Here is an 18,160-nt window from a genome sequence, read left to right as displayed (position 1 = left end):
GGAGATCTGGATTTGTTTTCCACCTCTTCCACAGACTTTGAGTCACCTTAGGAAAGTCACTTAGTCTCTCTGTGCCTCAGTTTCCTTCCTGTTACATAAAAATAATACATTTCCCCCACTTCATCCATTTTGTCTCTTTTAGACTGTAAGCGCTTTGGGGCAAGCACTGTCTCTTATTTATGTGTATGTACAGTGCCTAACACAGTGGAACTATGGTCTTGATTGGGTGTCTCGTGTTTTAAAGGCAGAACAATACTCATGCTTCTGAATTTCATTGTATCTGTGGATTTCAATCTGTCCCTAACATTACTGTAATTCCTTTTTTGTATTTAATGTTGTTGTGTCCAAGAGAATGTTCTCACTTCTTCCTCTTTCTAAGGCACAATTTAAAATTTACTTACCCCAACTGTATTTATTTTTTTTAAACAACTTGACAAAAATATGTCATCTTTGACAAATAGTTGATCAGTTATTGATTCAGCTGGCTAACTGTGGAAAAAATTCTTGGTACATTTATTTGAGAAGAGTCACGTGTACCATGCTATCATTAAACATACTAATACATATTTATAACTTTTAGACAAGTATTTGCCTAATAAAAAGAACAGGAGTACTTGTGGCACCTTAGAGACTAACAAATTTATTAGAGCATAAGCTTTCGTGGGCTACAACCCACTTCTTCGGATGGGTTGTAGCCCACGAAAGCTTATGCTCTAATAAATTTGTTAGTCTCTAAGGTGCCACAAGTACTCCTGTTCTTTTTGCAGATACAGACTAACACGGCTGCTACTCTGAAACCTAATAAAAATGTTTGTTTGTTAAACTATATTGATAAATATTTTGCCTTCTGTTATGTTAACAAACTGATTAATTATCTGGTGAAATATTTACTTTCTGAAAGATAGGGTCCAACTTTCCACTCAGCACTGAGACACTTGCATGGTGTGTTTGTATAATTTCAGTATTTACTTTTTCACTTGGGTGTAAATTCCCTACATTTTTCATTTGAGGCCTTCCTTTTAGTTATAACTTAGAAAGGTATGAGCCTTTAATAAAATAATATTTTGAATATTTATGGTGGCTTTAGTGCCTGTGAATGGTGTTGGATTAACAACTGTGAGCACTGAAGTTTTCTATTCACAAAACTGGAAGCACAACATGTGTAAGAACTGTGTGAGTTCCCCACCTTTCCAACCTTTGGAATGACTAAGGGACAGAGGGTATTTCAAGATCGTCTCGGTAAGACAACCAACAAAATTGCAAGTTAGATGTCCACATCACAAAGACAACTCAACCTGTCCAATAATTACTGGTCTAAGACTACCGAATAATTTCATGTAAATTGTAGAACAGAGGTCAGTTAGTAACAACCGTCAGCTGCTTCTGTGGCCTGTCATTCTCCCCAGCTGACCTAGCCATAATCCCTGAAATAATTTGACAGGTTTTAAAAATTAAAAATAGAGGTGGGCCTCCTACTAGATACCAGAGAAAATGTCCTCAAATGCCCCCTCCAGTAGGCAGGCAAGGCCCAAGCTGACTCTTAGAAACCCCTAGTGCTGAGAAAAGACTTGGGCTCAGCTTTGAGGGACAACTCTGTCAGCACCAGTACTAAAGTCTGACACTGAGATCGACTGCTCCAAGCATATAGTTGGAGATTCTAGGGAGAGCTCACTTTCTACTGATGGGGGAAAAACTGCATAAAGCCTCTGGGGGGAAAAAAATCCCAAAGCCCCATGCTGAATCCGGGACTAGTGAGAAGTCACCATCTACCATAATGGGACTGACAAAACTTACCCGGCATTGACAACTGGGCAACCATCAGTGTTCACTCTAGCCAGAGATTTGCTGATCAAACACATATATTGTTGAAGGATTCCAGTCCCATATCAGAAACAACCCCAGGACCAAGACAACCACCATACCAGTGTGAACCCGGGAACCAATAGCACCATGTGCTTCAGTGCCTCCCTTAGAGGAAACCTGTTCCTCCTCCATAAGGCCATGCCTTCTCACTTCACTGTCACAGGGAACCTTGCCACTATTCTGGATTCAGAAGAAAGACTGGAAAAGCAGTAACAAGTTTCATGGAAAAGCTATGAATGTTTTGTTGCCCTCTCTAATTTGTGCTATTTGGTTGTCTCAGCAGTAGAAGAAAAATCAAAATCTAAAAGAAGCATCCCAAAGGATGAAGACCCAAAGAAGCTTTCTTTGTTTGGGAGGAAAGGCTATTCTTCTGCCTCCCTTTAACTTCAAGTGGAAAACTATCAAGCTCTCCTTGCCAAATATAATTCTCTAACTTGGGATATAGTGGTGTCCTTCCCCCCCCGCCCCCAAGTCCCACTCATGTACAGGGATGAGCTCAAAGAGGTCATCAAGAAGGGCCAGTTAAAGGCTAAGACAGCCCTACAGGCGGCCATGGAGGCCTCAGATATAGCAGCAAGAGTCAGGGCTTTGGCAGTGATGATGTGAGGAACATTATGACTCCAGGTTTCTGGAATTCCCAAGGAGATGGAAGCCACAAGAGAGAACCTACCTTTTGAGGGAATGGAGTTGTTCAGCCGACATAGTGACAATGCTTTTTAGTCCCTTAAGAACTCAAAAGCTAGCTTGCGCTCCATGGGAGTCTGTATCCTTGCCCATTACTGCAAACTATACCTCTACCAACCTCAGAGAAACCGGTTATAGCACACTAGAAGGCCCAAAAATCCTTCTAAGTAAAAAGCCATGTATATCAGGAGATGTCAGTGTGACATTCTATACCTTGGGGAATGTCTGGAATGTCGTACTGGAACCCCCATATTCCTCATTTTCATATAATCATGATCTTGTATATAAAGCATGCCTTGTAAGGTATCGGGGAAAGGTTATGATCTGCTGAAAGTCATTTCTCTATCCATTTATGTGTATCATTAATGCATATGAAGTTATGAGAATTGTGTTGTATAGTGGTCACTAAAACATGCTGTAAGTTGGGGAATCAGCCAGATATTGGCTCCCCAGATGCAACAGCAAGGAAAGTAACCAACACCTGGGCAGGGTATCAAACAACCCATCAACAGCCATTGGGAGCTACAATGCAATGACTCACCTTCATGTGGCCACACCAGGGGAATTGCTCAACCTTGCTTGGAGAAAGCAACAGAGGGTCCTGTGGCACCTTTAAGACTAACAGAAGTATTGGGAGCATAAGCTTTCGTGGGTAAGAACCTCACTTCTTCAGATGACTTGCATCTGAAGAAGTGAGGTTCTTACCCACGAAAGCTTATGCTCCCAATACTTCTGTTAGTCTTAAAGGTGCCACAGGACCCTCTGTTGCTTTTTACAGATTCAGACTAACACGGCTACCCCTCTGATACTTGCTTGGAGAGACTCAGCAATGCCCCCCAAACATGCCTGAACTTGTGCTCCCCAAGCACATGGACTGAGGGTATAAAACAGAGGGGACACATACTGGGCCCTTCTCCAGCCCCCACCTTCGCTGCAAGCAACTAAGACACAGAGAAGAAGACAAGACTCCAACAGAGGAGATTGGCTCAGGTCTAAGGAACAAACCTGTATATTAAGGACTGCAATATCCAGTGAGGTGAGAAAAACTGCTTAATCTAGATGTTGCCCAGTAATAGGGTTGAGAGTTTATTCATTCATTCATTCATTAATATATATATGAGAGAGAGAGAGAGAGAGCGCGCCAACCAACCAACCACTCTGACTTTTTGTCTGTCGCTTACTATCACTGAAAATCTATTTTTGTAGTTAATAAATTTGTTAATTCTACCTGAAGCAGTGTGTGTGGTTTGAAGCGTGTCAGAGACTCCCTTTGGGATAACAAGCCTGGTAGATATCAATTTCTTTGTTAAATTGACAAACTCATATAAGCTTGCCGCATCCAGCAGGCATAACTGGACACTGCAAGATGGAGGTTCCTAGGGTTGTGTCTGGGACCGGAGATATTGGCTAGTGTCATTCAGTTGCAAGTAGCTGGGAGCAGCTTACATGCCAGAGGCTGTGCGTGAACAGCCCAGGAGTGGGGGTTCTCACAGCAGAGCAGGGTAAGTCTGTTTTTGAATCATAATACTCAAAAACCAGTGGGAGAACACTTTAACCTGTCTGGCCATTCTTTGACAGACCTGCGGGTGGCTATCTTAAAACAGAAAAACTTCAAAAACAGACTCCAACGAGAGACTGCTGAGCTGGAATTGATATGCAAACTAGACACAATCAACTCAGGGCTAAATAGGGATTGGGAATGGCTGAGCCATTACAAACATTGAATCTATCTCCCCTTGTAAGTATTTTCACACTTGCTTCTTATCAAACTGTCTGTACTGAGCCATCTTGATTATCACTTCAAAAGTTTTTTTTCTCTTACTTAATTGGCCTCTCAGAGTTGGTAAGACAACTCCCACCTGTTCATGCTCTCTGTATGTGTGTGTATATATATCTCCTCAATATATGGTTCACTCTATATGCATCCGAAGAAGTGGGTTGTAGCCCACGAAAGCTTATGCTCTAATAAATTTGTTAGTCTCTAAGGTGCCACAAGTACTCCTGTTATTTTTAACTAATCTGTCTTCCACAAATCCCTATACAAGGTGTGCCTTATTAATGTTTTGTCTCTATATCACATTCCCTATATAATAAGGCTGACAAATAAACAGTGACAAGTTTTTAAAGTTCTTGTACACAAATGCTAGAAGTCTAAATAATAAGATGGGTGAACTGAAGTGCCTCGTGTTCAAGGAGGATATTGATATAATAGGCATCACAGAAATCTGGTGGAGTGGGGACAATCAATGGGACACAATCATTCCGGGGTACAAAACATATTGGAAGGACAGAACAGGTTGTGCGGGGTGGGGGGAGTGGCACTATATGTGAAAGAAAATGTAGAATCAAATGAAGTAAAAATCGTAAATGAATCCACATGTTCCATAGAATCTCTATTGATAGTCATTCCATTCTCTAATAAGAATATAACAGTAGGGATCTATTATCAACCACCTGACCAGGACAGTGATAGTGACTATGAAATGCTATCAAAATAAAGAACTCCATAATAGTGGGGGATTTCAGTTATCCCCATATTGACTGGGTACATGTCACCTCAGGATGAAATGCAGAGACAAAAAATTTCTCGATACTTTAAATGACTGCTTCTTGGAGCAGCTGGTACAGGAACCCACAAGGGGAGAGGCAGTTCTCGATCTAGTCCTGAGTGAAGCGCAGGATCTGGTCCAAGAGGTAACTATAACATGACCGCTTGGAAATAGTGACCATAATATAATAACATTTAACATTCCTGTGGTGGGAAGAACACCTCAGCAGCCCAACACTGTGGCATTTAATTTCAGAAAGGAGAACTATGCAAAAATGAGGAGGTTAGTTAAACAGAAATTAAAAGATACAATGACTAGAGTGAAATCTCTGCAAGCTGCATGGACACTTTTCAAAGACACCATAATAGAGGCCCAACTTAAATGTATACCCCAAATTAAAAAACACAGTAAAAGAACTAAAAAAGAGCCACCGTGGCTTAACAACCATGTAAAAGAAGCAGTGAGAGATAAAAAGGCATCTTTTTAAAAAGTGAAAGTCAAATCCTAGTGAGGTAGATAGAAAGGAGCATAAACACTGCCAAATTAAGTGTAAAAATGTAATAAGAAAAGCCAAAAAGGAGTTTGAAGAACAGCCAGTCAAAAACTCAAAAAGTAGTAACAAAATGTTTAAGTACATCAGAAGCAGGAAGCCTGCTAAACAACCAGTGGGGCCCCTGGATGATCAAGATACAAAAGGAGCACTTAAAGACGACAAAGTAATTGCGGAGAAACTAAATGAATTCTTTGCTTCAATCTTCACAGCTGAGAATGTTAGGGAGATTCCCAAACCTGAGCCATCCTTTGTAGATGTCAAATCTGAGGAATTGTCACAGATTGAAGTGTCATTAGAGGAGGTTTTGGAATTAATTGATAAACTTAACAGTAACAAGTTACCAGGACCAGATGGCATTCACCCAAGAGTTCTGAAAGAACTCAAATGTGAAATTACAGAACTATTAACTATGATTTGTAACCTGTCCTTTAAATCAGCTTCCGTACCCAGTGACTGGAAGATAGCTAATGTAACGCCAGTATTTTAAAAGGGCTCTAGAGGTGATCCCGGCAATTACAGACTGGTAAGTCTAACGTCAGTACCGGGCAAATTAGTTGAAACAATAGTAAAGAATAAAATTGTCAGACACATAGAAGAACATAAATTGTTGGGCAAAAGTCAACATGGTTTCTGTAAAGGGAAATCATGTCTTACTAATCTATTAGAGTTCTTTGAAGGGGTCAACAAACATGTGGACAAGGGGGATCCAGTGGACATAGTGTACTTAAGTTTCCAGAAAGCCTTTGACAAAGTCCCTCACCAAAGGCTCTTACGTAAATTAAGTTGTCATGGGATAAGAGGGATTGAGAACTGGTAAAAGACAGGGAACAAAGGGTAGGAATAAAGTATAAATTCTCAGAATGGAGAGGGGTAATTAGTGGTGTTCCCCAAGGGTCAGTCCTAGGACCAGTCCTATTCAATTTATTCATAAATGATCTGGAGAAAGGGGTAAATAGTGAGGTGGCAAAGTTTGCAGACGATACTAAACTGCTCAAGATAGTTAAGACCAAAGCAGACTGTGAAGAACGTCAAAAAGATCTCACAAAACTAAGTGATTGGGCAACAAAATGGCAAATGAAATTTAATGTGGATAAATGTAAAGTAATGCACATTGGAAAAAATAACCCCAACTATACATACAATATGATGGGGGCTAATTTAGCTACAACTAATTAGGAAAGAGATCTTGGAGTCATCGTGGATAGTTCTCTGAAGACGTCCACGCAGTGTGCAGCGGCAGTCAAAAAAGCAGACAGGATGTTAGGAATCATTAAAAAAGGGATAGAGAATAAAACGGAGAATATCTTATTGCCCTTATATAAATCCATGGTATGCCCACATCTTGAATACTGCGTACAGATGTGGTGGTCTCATCTCAAAAAAGATATACTGGCATTAGAAAAGGTTCAGAGAAGGGCAACTAAAATGATTAGGGGTTTGGAACGGGTCCCATATGAGGAGAGATTAAAGAGCCTAGGACTTTTCATCTTGGGAAAGAGGAGACTAAGGGGGGATATGATAGAGTATATAAAATCATGAGTGGTGTGGAGAAAGTGAATAAGGAAAAGTTATTTACTTGTTCCCATAATATAAGAACTAGGGGCCACCAAATGAAATTAATGGGCAGCAGGTTTAAAACAAATAAAAGGAAGTTCTTCTTCACACAGTGCACAGTCAACCTGTGGAACTTCTTGCCTGAGGAGGTTGTGAAGGCTAGGACTATAACAGGGTTTAAAAGAGAACTAGATAATTTCATGGAGGTTAAATCCATTAATGGCTATTAGCCAGGATGGGTAAGGAATGGTGTCCCTATCCTCTGTTTGTCAGATGGATGGCAGGAGAGAGATCACTTGATCATTACCTGTTAGGTTCACTCCCTCTGGGACACCTGGCATTGGCCACTGTCGGCAGACAGGATACTGGACTGGATGGACCTTTGGTCTGACACAGTATGGCCATTCTTATGTTCTTATGTCTGTCTTCAGTCTGTCCCATTCTCCAGAAAGGAGTGTAACACTGAATTCATTAAACTTAACATAGAACAGAAAAGTTGTATGGACAATATGAAGTGGAAGGTATTAGGGGATGGTGACTTTTTTTTTTTTTGAACAGAAGAAACTGATGAAACTTGGCATAACCTTAAATATAGTGCCATGACCATAGTGTTTTACTGAAATACTGTGTATAAAAAACTTGTACCACATAATGTGAATTAAGGAATCTGAACTAGTCTTTCAAGTTATAGAAATATTTTTTTTAAACTTTCGATGAAGGATTTTTTTGCTCCAAGTGTGCAGATAACTTCACGTGAAATCAGAGACCAAGCAGCACAAAAGGGTAATGCATTAGAAGGTCATGAGAACATATGAATAAGGGACTAATATAAACTTCCTTTACTTGTGCATTACAGTTTTTCTCTACCGCCTTACTTACATGTATATTTAGAACCTGTGGTCATGTAATTTTGACTGTTTTGCAATGCTTACTTGCAAAATGGCACAGTTAAGGCTGGAAACAACCTTAATCTTCTTGCCTGTCTCTTTGATTGCTGTATTCTGCAAATTTAGCTTTGTTACTTTTTTTTAGCATTGTTTCCTATGTGCTTATAGAAAACCCACCACCCCCTCAAGTTTAAGACTGCTTTTCCAGATTCTTTTCTTTTTTATTTCTTGGTCAAGAATTGTATGCTTGTGTGTGTCAGGGGCCATTACGCTAGAAATTTGGAGGCAACAGGTGGGCTTGGTGAAGCTGTGTTGATGCCAAATTCAGAGGAAAAAGAAAACCCTGAACTCTTGACCTCTGGGGTTGGATATGCCAACTTCCTGCCTCCCACCTCCCATTTAATTTTGTTTCCAATACTGCCAGGACCAGCTCTCAGAAGAGAGATGAAGACAGATGAATTCTACCATGTCGCTGTGATGACATTTCAAAGTCTGAAGTTGGCTATGCAATACAAACATAATTGTTACAAAGTCCAGATGTCTGGTCCCCCTGCCTTAACTGCAATGAATGCCATACTCCTTCTTAACCCAATATACAGCAAACAACCCATACACATAGTGTGACAAAGTGGTATCCTATGCAATCAATAACCCCAGAAGAAAAAAAATTGTGATTGTGGATGATGAATCTGCAGAAGGCTACCTCTGTCTGCTCCTGTTCATATATAGGCAAACAGCTTGTCAGACAGACAGTCCCAGCATCCAGACACAGTCCATCATCCACCCTGGGGTGTAAGTCCCCGTCCCCCCCCCCCCCAGGCTCAACCCATAATTTGGCTTGTCTGGGAAGGGCCAACCCTCTTTTATATATGCAGGCAGGTACATTCTGTATCAACTGATGTTTCTTCAGTTGTAGCCCCAAATAAAGCACATTACTGTAATTGAGTCTGGCTGAAGGTGACAAAGGTAAGGTTGTTGAGGCTTGTATCGGAAAGGAAATGTCTCAACTTTCTTGACAGAAGCAGGTGAGGGTGGGAATTGCCATTGCTTTTTGGAAGTATAGAAGAAGAGGTTGAGGATCTGACAAATCCCAAATTTTTATTTTTAAGTCAAAAAGTTTGGGCAGACTCCTTTAATCAAGGGAAAGATGTCGTTTCTGTTTCTAATATCTATTCCCCCATGCTACCAATGTTTTCTTGGTCTTCTCTGGATTGAGCCTCAGATTATTACAGATCATCCAAGAATGGTTGAAGACTGGACACTGGGAAAACCTATTGACTATGCCATTCTGATATATTTAAGAGGAAAAAAAGGGGGGGACGGACGACAGAGAGCTGAGTGTCATCAAAGTATCAATTGCACTACAATGCAAATTATCCAGTATTACTTTGAGTTCTCTTTGAGAGAGAAGGATTGAGCCACATAAGCACAATTTAGCTATTCCTGCTGTGGTTTCCAGGCATGTCAAAAGAACCTTGCAGTCAGTGATATCAAAATTTGCTGATAGATCTTTTAAAAAAAAAAAAAAAAAAAAATCCCCATAGATGCTTAATGACTTACTGAAGGTAGAGACTGATCAATTTGTTCACGCTAGCAAACCAAATCTTTAAAAGAGATCAAGGAATTCTAGAATTCTACTTCTTCCTTAACTATATTTCCCCAAAAAATTGAAGATTAAAAACAAGAGAATAATCATCCTGCCTAATAAGCATCAGTCTCACATATAACTTCTTGATCATGGCCCTAACAATCTTCTTCTTAAGAAACGCTGGATATCCCAAGAAGGATGTGAGGCCAAATTGCCAGTTGTAATTTAGAGCTCTGAGTGCTTCCAGAGTCTGAGTGAGCAAAACTGCCTGAAACACAAAAAGAGGAGGACTTCTGCATCGCCTGCTCTGTATGCACATCTTTTGCCATGCAGGTCAATAATTCAGTTGCAGATTGGGCTCATTTCTCTCTCAAACATCAAACGGTCATTGTTTTTTAATTCCTCTGTGACATAGATCAGGACCCTGGAACACATCATCCTAAAACGTGAATATTTTGCAACCTTACCTGAAGTGTAAATACCGAATATATACCAAATGTTTATTCAGTATGAGCAAAAGTGATGACTAAAACACGACTTTATTTTGGAACCTTAATTCATAGGTAAGCATCAAACTATCTTCAAAGAAATCTCCATCACGCACATATTGATACTGTAAGATCACAAACTGCTCTGAAGTCTTTACAGTGGATTGCTTATTCTGGGACCTTCACGTTTTAAGGAACTTTAGAAATGTACTGTAATTGTTTTAGAGTTTCTCTCTAAGCTGTGACTTTTCTCATGGTTTTAGAGCAGACTAGTAATATTGGTTTATTATTTTCGGTGGTTTAATTTTCTTTACTTGCTTTTAATGGTAGCATATTTTTGAAAGGAAAACCTCTTGATACTGCATTGTTTGGAACTCTGTAGTATTTAATCATTGATCCCCATGGCCACTTCAAAAGGTCCATTTGTCTTTTGGGGAAGATTCTTGCCATGATCATTTATGCCACCTTTTGTATTTATGTGTTAAGCAAGGTCTGGTAGGGTCTTGGATGGAAAGTGTCAAAAAAGTCTGTGGTGGGAAGTGTTAATTCAGTTGGAGGCACTCTTCTGTCTTAGTAAACACCTAATTGTGCCATTGTGTGGCTGGATAAAACGCAAAACTAAAGCCCTAGTTGCTGGTAGTCCATAAAGTTCCCCTAGTAAACCACTTTTTTTTTTTCTCTCCTAACCTATGTCAGATTATGCCTGTTTTGGATTGTAGCTGCCTCTGGTGGGTGTGAAGTGACTCCTACCTCTATAAATTTGTAAAGTCTGATCTGTTGGATGAAAGGCACTGAATAAATGTAAGCTGTTATTTTTATTATAGTGATAGCACCCCAGACAGTTCCAGCTATAATATAGAATTTAGTGGTAGCTGTTGTAGTACATTAATGTAAACTGAATGTGAAATGAGGTAATATGTTCACTGGTCAGTCTAAAAAGACAGTGTTACCTATGAGTTAGATGTCATCACTTTTACCTGATCAGCATTTCAGAGTATTCTCTTCAAATTTATATTTTAGAAGAGAGTTGATAGACTATAACTTGATAACAGGATATAAAATTATGTTGGTTTCTTTCAGGATTTATGGCTTTATAATAATTTTTGTACTTATGTACTTATGTCTGGATAACCGTACTCAGAGGGTAGTTATTAATGGTTCCCAATCCTGCTGGAAAGGTATAAAGAGTGGGGTTCTGCAGAGGTCTGTTTTGGGACCTGCTCTGTTCAATATCTTCATCAACGACTTAGATATTGGCATAGAAAGTACGCTTATTAAGTTTGCAGATGATACCAAACTGGGAGGGATTGCAACTACTTTGGAGGATAGAGTCAAAATTCAAAATGATCTGGACAGATTGGAGAAATGGTCTGAGGTAAACAGGATGAAGTTTAATAAAGACATGCAAAGTACTTCACTTAGGAAGGAACAATCAGTTTCATACATACAGAATGGGAAGAGTCTGTCTAGGAAGGAGTATGGCAGAAAGGGATCTAGGGGTCATAGTGGACCACAGGCTAAATATGAGTCAACAGTGTGATGCTATTGCAAAAAAAGCAAACATGATTCTGGGATGCATTAACAGGTGTGTTGTGAGCAAGACACGAGAAGTCATTCTTCCGCTCTACTCTGCGCTGGTTAGGCCTCAACTGGAGTATTGTGTCCAGTTCTGGGCACCGCATTTCAAGAAAGATGTGGAGAAATTGGAGAGGGTCCAGAGAAGAGCAACAAGAATGATTAAAGGTCTAGAGAACATGACCTATGAAGGAAGGCTGAAAGAATTGGGTTTGTTTAGTTTGGAAAAGAGAAGACTGAGAGGGGACATGATAGCAGTCTTCAGGTATCTAAAAGGGTGTCATAAGGAGGTGGGAGAAAACTTGTTCATCTTAGCCTCTAAGGATAGAACAAGAAGTAATGGGCTTAAACTGCAGCAAGGGAGGTTTAGGTTGGACATTAGGAAAAAGTTCCTGTCAGGAGGGTTAAACACTGGAATAAATTGCCTAGGGAGGTTGTGGAATCTCCATCTCTGGAGATATTTAAGAGTAGGTTAGATAAATGTCTATCAGGGATGGTCTAGACAGTATTTGGTCCTGCCATGAGGGCAGGGGACTGGACTCGATGACCTCTCGAGGTCCCTTCCAGTCCTAGAGTCTATGAATCTATGTATTTATTCTTTAAGAGGGTGTCCTGACAGCCCCCACTGGTATAGAAGACCTTTGTTATAGTAGAACCAGCACATTCCTGCACAGGCAGTAATGGGTAAAGGATACAGAAGGTCAACTCCACCTGCATGCTTCAAAGCTCTGCTAGGGATGTGTTTCTTCATTTGAAAGTCTGGTGGAACCAGAGTATCTGTGATCTACTTAAATCTGTTTTATTATACAGTATGCCAGCCATATAGCTACTGCAGCTGCTCAGAATTGCACTGCCTTGATGATTCAAGCTGTGTGCCAGGGAGATTATTTGGCCCTTATTTTCTACAATAGGCAATATGTTCCCTAATTTGGGAAACTGAATATTCCCGTATTTGGGGATTAGTAGCTGCCCCAGTAAATGAAGTTTACATAATCTTCTGTTTTCCTCATACTGTGTCATTTGTTTCTACTAACAATTAAATATAAGTTCTGTTCTGTGTTAGTATCATTGTGCCTTCCCACAGAGATCTAATGTGTTTTACATTGAATGTAATAAAGTTAAGAGAATTAACCATATCATGAGTCATAGATAGCTGACATAAATACAATGACTATCATATAATGAGCAATATGTGTTAACTTCCTTTTAATTAAAAAAGATGTAATCCTCTTTACTGGCCTTTGTAATTTATATGTTTAATATATTGAATACAATTCAGATTAAGCCTATTAACCACAAGAGTATGAGAATTTTATTGTTGTTGCTCTACAAGAAAGTGAATGACAGCTGGTATATCTTTTCAGTAAAGAAGGGAATCTTTGGTGATGTATAATAGAGAAATAGGCATTTTTTCTTTTAAATAACAGTAGTAGAGATCCTGTTGAGTGTCGCAAAATTGTAAAGAGCCTTATTAAGCTCTTGGTAACAGTTAAAAGAAATACTTTTCTCCCCAGGACTTTCTCGGCTTCAAATACAAGTCCTCTAGAGAGAACCTCAAGAATAGCAGGTGCTCTGATCCAAGATAGGAAGGTCCATGTGGTCAAAAGAATATCTGGATTTGGATACTGGTTTCTGTGGGGGATGGAAATCTTTTAAATTAAATTTGCTGTCTTTTTTTATAATAATCTTTTGATACTCATTTTTAAGTGTTCAGCAGCAGCAAAAGATATGGTTTGTATTCTAAAACAAGGCTTTTGCAGCAGAACTTGCAACATGGTCTGACTTTGGCCACATTGTAAGAGGTGCTTAGCACCCTCCACTTCTAGATCAAGCCCTTTGAGTGTGCTAGTACGTGTGCGCACACTGCTATCTGATCTAATGTCTCTGGGTGCTAGTAATAATTCAGTTGCATGGTTCTGAATACAGTTTTGAAAGTATATGATATGGCTCATGTGGTACAGAGAGATCTCTCTGATTCTGTGATTCAGACTTCTGTCTCTCAGGATGTTAAATTCTGGTATATTGCTGTACTTACTTCACTTTCCCTTTCTTATCACAATATAGAAGTTGTTTACAATCAGTCACAGTGAATCTCTTTTATTTTTTCAAATATGTTTCTAGGATGTGTGCCGTATTTGGTGGAATCTATTGTCTTCGCCATTCAGTACAGTGCCTTGTAGTGGACAAAGAATCTGGACGGTAAGGGTAATGCTGTACAAGTAACCTTTAAACATAAAACACAGTTAAAAAATGCTGAAGTCGATTTAAAAAAAAAATTCTTCAAAGATCCTCCTTGGTATTAAAAACACATCAACCTTGATTAAAAGTAATTTGTGTATAGGTCCTCCAGAACAAGGAAAGTGGGTCTAGAATATAGAAACTAAATTAATTTCCCTGTGATATTACTACAGCTCCTGATCACCCAAGCTTGGAAGACAAATCATTTCAGCTGCCGGGGGGCTGGTGATGAGTGATGTTAGTTTTCCTTGTGGCCTTACCTACTCTAATTGATTTTCATCAGATGACAACAAAGCCCTCTGTTATTGCATTTTTAAAAATGGAGCTCACCTAAAGACTCATCAGATTAATCTTTGCTGATAATGCATGTCACTCCAAGAGAAAAGACTTTAATGAGTTTTTAGGTAGATTGTTGTCATAAACTATGCTGCCCTCTTATCCTAGGATAAATTTTTTTACAGCAGTATCAGGCCTGCAGGCAGGTTTAAAGTTGAGTGAAGAAAAATCGTCCCACATTTTTCCCACCCCCAGTGACATTGCTTGCACCTCTGTGGATTGTTATAGTTGCCATTATATGTGTCTTTTTTTCAAGGATTTAAAAGTCAAAATGGCCGCAAACTGAAACTTGATGATCTAAATCTTGTTCTGAGAGTAAACTTAATTTTAAAAACAAAACAAAAAAAGTTAGAGTATTTTTTCTAAGGGTATGTCTACACTACGAGAGTAGTTCGATTTTAGTTAAATCGAATATGTGGAATCGATATTACAAAGTCGAACGTGTGTGTCCACACTAAGGACAGTAATTTGACTTTGTCAGTCCACACTAACGGGGCAAGCGTCGACATTGGAAGCGGTGCACTGTGGGCAGCTATCCCGCAGTCCCCGCTGCCCATTGGAATTCTGGATCGAGCCGCCATTGCCTTCTGGGTAAAAAAATTTGTCGAGGGTGCTTCTGGGTAACTGTCCTCATCCGTCCGTCACTACCGCCCTCCCTCCCTCCCTGAAAGCGCCGGCGGGAAATCAGTTCGCGCACTTTTCTGTTCAATGACAGCGCGGACGCCACAGCACTGCGAGCATGGATCCCGCTGCGACCATCGCTGCAGTTGTGGCCGTTGTCAACGCATCGCAGCTCATCATCGACCTTTCCCAGAGGCAGATAGAGAGAAATGAGGCGAGGAGGCTACGGCAGCGGGGTGAGGACCTGAACTCCGAGAGTAGCACACGCCTGTCTGAAACCACGACACCCAGTGCCGAGGACATCACGGTGGCAATGGGTCTTGTGGATACTGTGGAACGGCGATTCTGGGCCCGTGAAACAAGCGCGGACTGGTGGGACCGCATAGTGCTTCAGGTCTGGGATGAATCCCAGTGGCTGCGAAACTTTCGCATGCGGAAGGGGACTTTCCTCGAACTTTGTGAGTTGCTGTCCCCTGCCCTGAAGCGCAAGGACACCCGGATGCGAGCAGCCCTGACTGTCCAGAAGCGAGTGGCCATAGCCCTCTGGAAGCTTGCAACGCCGGACAGCTACCGGTCAGTCTCGAACCAGTTTGGCGTGGGCAAATCTACCGTGGGGGTTGTTGTCATGCAAGTAGCCAAGGCAATCGTGAAGGTACTGCTGTCAAAGGTAGTGACCCTGGGAAACGCGCAGGCCATCATAGATGGCTTCGCCGCGATGGGATTCCCAAACTGCGGTGGGGCTATAGATGGGACTCACATCCCTATCCTGGGACCGGACCACCAGGCCAGCCAGTACATTAACCGAAAGGGCTACTTTTCAATGGTGCTGCAAGCACTGGTGGACCATAAGGGACGTTTTACTAACATCAACGTTGGATGGCCGGGCAAGGTTCATGACGCTCGCGTGTTCAGGAACTCTGGTCTGTTTAGAAGGCTGCAGGAAGGTATTTACTTCCCGAACCACAAAATAACTCTTGGGGATGTGGAGATGCCTACAGTGATCCTCGGGGACCCAGCATACCCGCTAATGCCCTGGCTCATGAAGCCCTGTACTGGCGCCCTGGACACAGAAAAAGAACTGTTCAACTACCGGCTGAGCAAGTGCAGAATGGTGGTGGAGTGTGCTTTTGGCCGTCTCAAGGGGAGATGGAGAAGCTTACTGACTCGCTGTGATCTCAGCGAAACCAATATCCCCATTGTTATTGCAGCTTGCTGTGTGCTCCACAATCTCTGTGAGAGCAAGGGGGAGACCTTTATGGCGGGGTGGGAGGTTGAGGCAAATCGCCTGGCTGCTGATTACTCCCAGCCAGACAGCCGGGAGATTAGAAGAGCCCAGCGGGATGCACTGTGCATCCGGGAGGCTTTGAAAGACAGTTTCCAGACTGAGCAGGGTCACCAGTGAATTTTAAGTTTGTGGACACAGAAGCTGAACTTGCCACCGTTTCTTTACCCAGTTACCGTTGACTATCCTCTCCAGTTACATACCCCCTTCACCCCCTTCCCAAAAAATAAAATCTGTTCTGTTTTGTTAATGAACACCGTTGTCTTTATTACTGTTTTCGCGGGAATGTTTTAAACCTGGGACGTAGTCTGTGGCGGGGTGCGGGTTTAGTGTTGTGATGCAAATGATGCTTCTAAACTCCAGGAATGACAGGTTCCGCAGTGGTGGACTGGTTGTTTCAACAGAGCCTGCCAGCCCTCCTGGGCGGGACAGGGTGTATGTGTCGGCTATGTGACTGTCTGGCAGGGGGAGGAGGGTTACAGCTCCCCTGCTGCGCGGCTCTGTGATGCATTAGATCTGTAACTGCCCTCCCCCGCCACAAAGTCACAGAGCAACCCCCCCCCGCCCCAGAACATGAAAACCACCTCCCAGATTGACCAGCGTCACTAGTCACTGCACTGGGTATGTGTCCTGATGCTGGACCTGACCCCGCCTCTGTACCCTGGTAAAGGTGACTGTCCTGTCCAATTACCAAGCCCCTTCCCCTCCTTCAGACAGACTGTCCTCCAAAAGAAAATCATGGAAACAGTAATTAACAGAAACGAATATTTTATTATGAACCACACATGAAACGTGGGGGTTGAAACTTGCACGGGGGCTTCTGTGAGGTGTGTAGGAAAGGACTTTTAAAATTTTGGGGAATGAGAGCCTTCTAGTGCTAGAGCAGTCTGCAGGGGTTGACTGAAAGTTTTAACGGCCCTTGCCGCCCCTCCTTCTTTGGACTTTGGGTGAGGGGGGAGTGGGACTTGGTGGCGGGGGAGGGCGGTTAGAGAGAGACTGCAGCGGGGCTCTGTCCTCCTGCCTCCGGTCTTGCAGAACATCCACAAGGCGCCGGAGCGTGTCCGTTTGCTCCCTCAGTAGTCCAAGCAGCTTTTCAGTAGCCTGCTGGTCCTCCTGACGCCACCTCTCCTCCCGTTCCATGACTGCTCGGTGCATTTGTGACAAGTTCTCCCTCCACTGTGTCTGCTGGGCTGCCTGGGCTCGGGAGCAGCTCATTAGTTCTGAGAACATGTCCTCCCGCGTCTTCTTCTTCCTCCTCCTAATCTGCGCTAGCCTCTGGGAGTGTGCTGACAGGCTGGGTTGGGAGACAGTCGCAGATGTGTCTGTGTGAATGGGAAAAATGGAGTGAATTCCTGAGACAGATAAATGAAGTTGTGTACAAAGAACCTAGTCTTTCTCTGTGAACAAGACCATGCACTGCACCTCTCACATGCGCACTCAGGACAAGGTCGAATTTTCGGCCCTCGCCTTCAGTGCCTGGGGTCTTGCAGTGGTCTTGCAGTTATCTGAGAAGCGTGGCAGGACACCTGAACTTCTGTAGCGTGCAATCATGGTAAGCCGTAGACTTCTGGCTGCTTAACACTGTACTAGTAGCACTGGCCTCCTTTCACATTGAAAGCAATGCCAGTCTCTGCTGCCAGCAATCAGGACAGCATGAACTATGCCCCTGTCCCACCCCCTCGCGGCTGTCCCAGGGAAAGATCCCTGTATGCTGCCCCTCTCCCTCCACCGCGTGGCTGTAAAGCAGTCCCAATACTAACATTCCCCTCCCTAATTCAAAGCAGGGCGTTATGAGCGACATCACCCTGCTGAGGATCTCGGAGTCCCAGAGGGAAAGGATGCTTCGAGAAAGCCTTCAGAAACCAGGGCCGTTTGCCGCCATGCTCTGCAGGGCAATGATACCAGAGTACCTGATGGTGTCGTGGCGCGGTAACATGTCCTA

At 42.2% G+C, this 18,160-nt stretch overlaps 1 protein-coding gene across 1 annotated transcript in view; it reads left to right on the top strand.

Annotated features, from left to right (window-relative positions):
- CHM (CHM Rab escort protein) overlaps window positions 1-18,160 on the top strand; it is a 155,763-nt gene that overhangs the window by 95,900 nt on the left and 41,703 nt on the right. The window contains exon 9 of the mRNA XM_065410805.1: window positions 13,863-13,940. Within this exon, the coding sequence (XP_065266877.1) occupies window positions 13,863-13,940 (78 nt within the window). The remainder of the gene's footprint in view (window positions 1-13,862; window positions 13,941-18,160) is intronic.

Source organism: Emys orbicularis, chromosome 9 (genome assembly GCF_028017835.1).
Source record: "Emys orbicularis isolate rEmyOrb1 chromosome 9, rEmyOrb1.hap1, whole genome shotgun sequence".
Classification (NCBI taxonomy): domain Eukaryota; kingdom Metazoa; phylum Chordata; order Testudines; family Emydidae; genus Emys; species Emys orbicularis.
The sequence above is the reverse complement of the archived record's forward strand: the minus strand, read 5'-3'. Positions and strand labels throughout refer to the sequence as shown.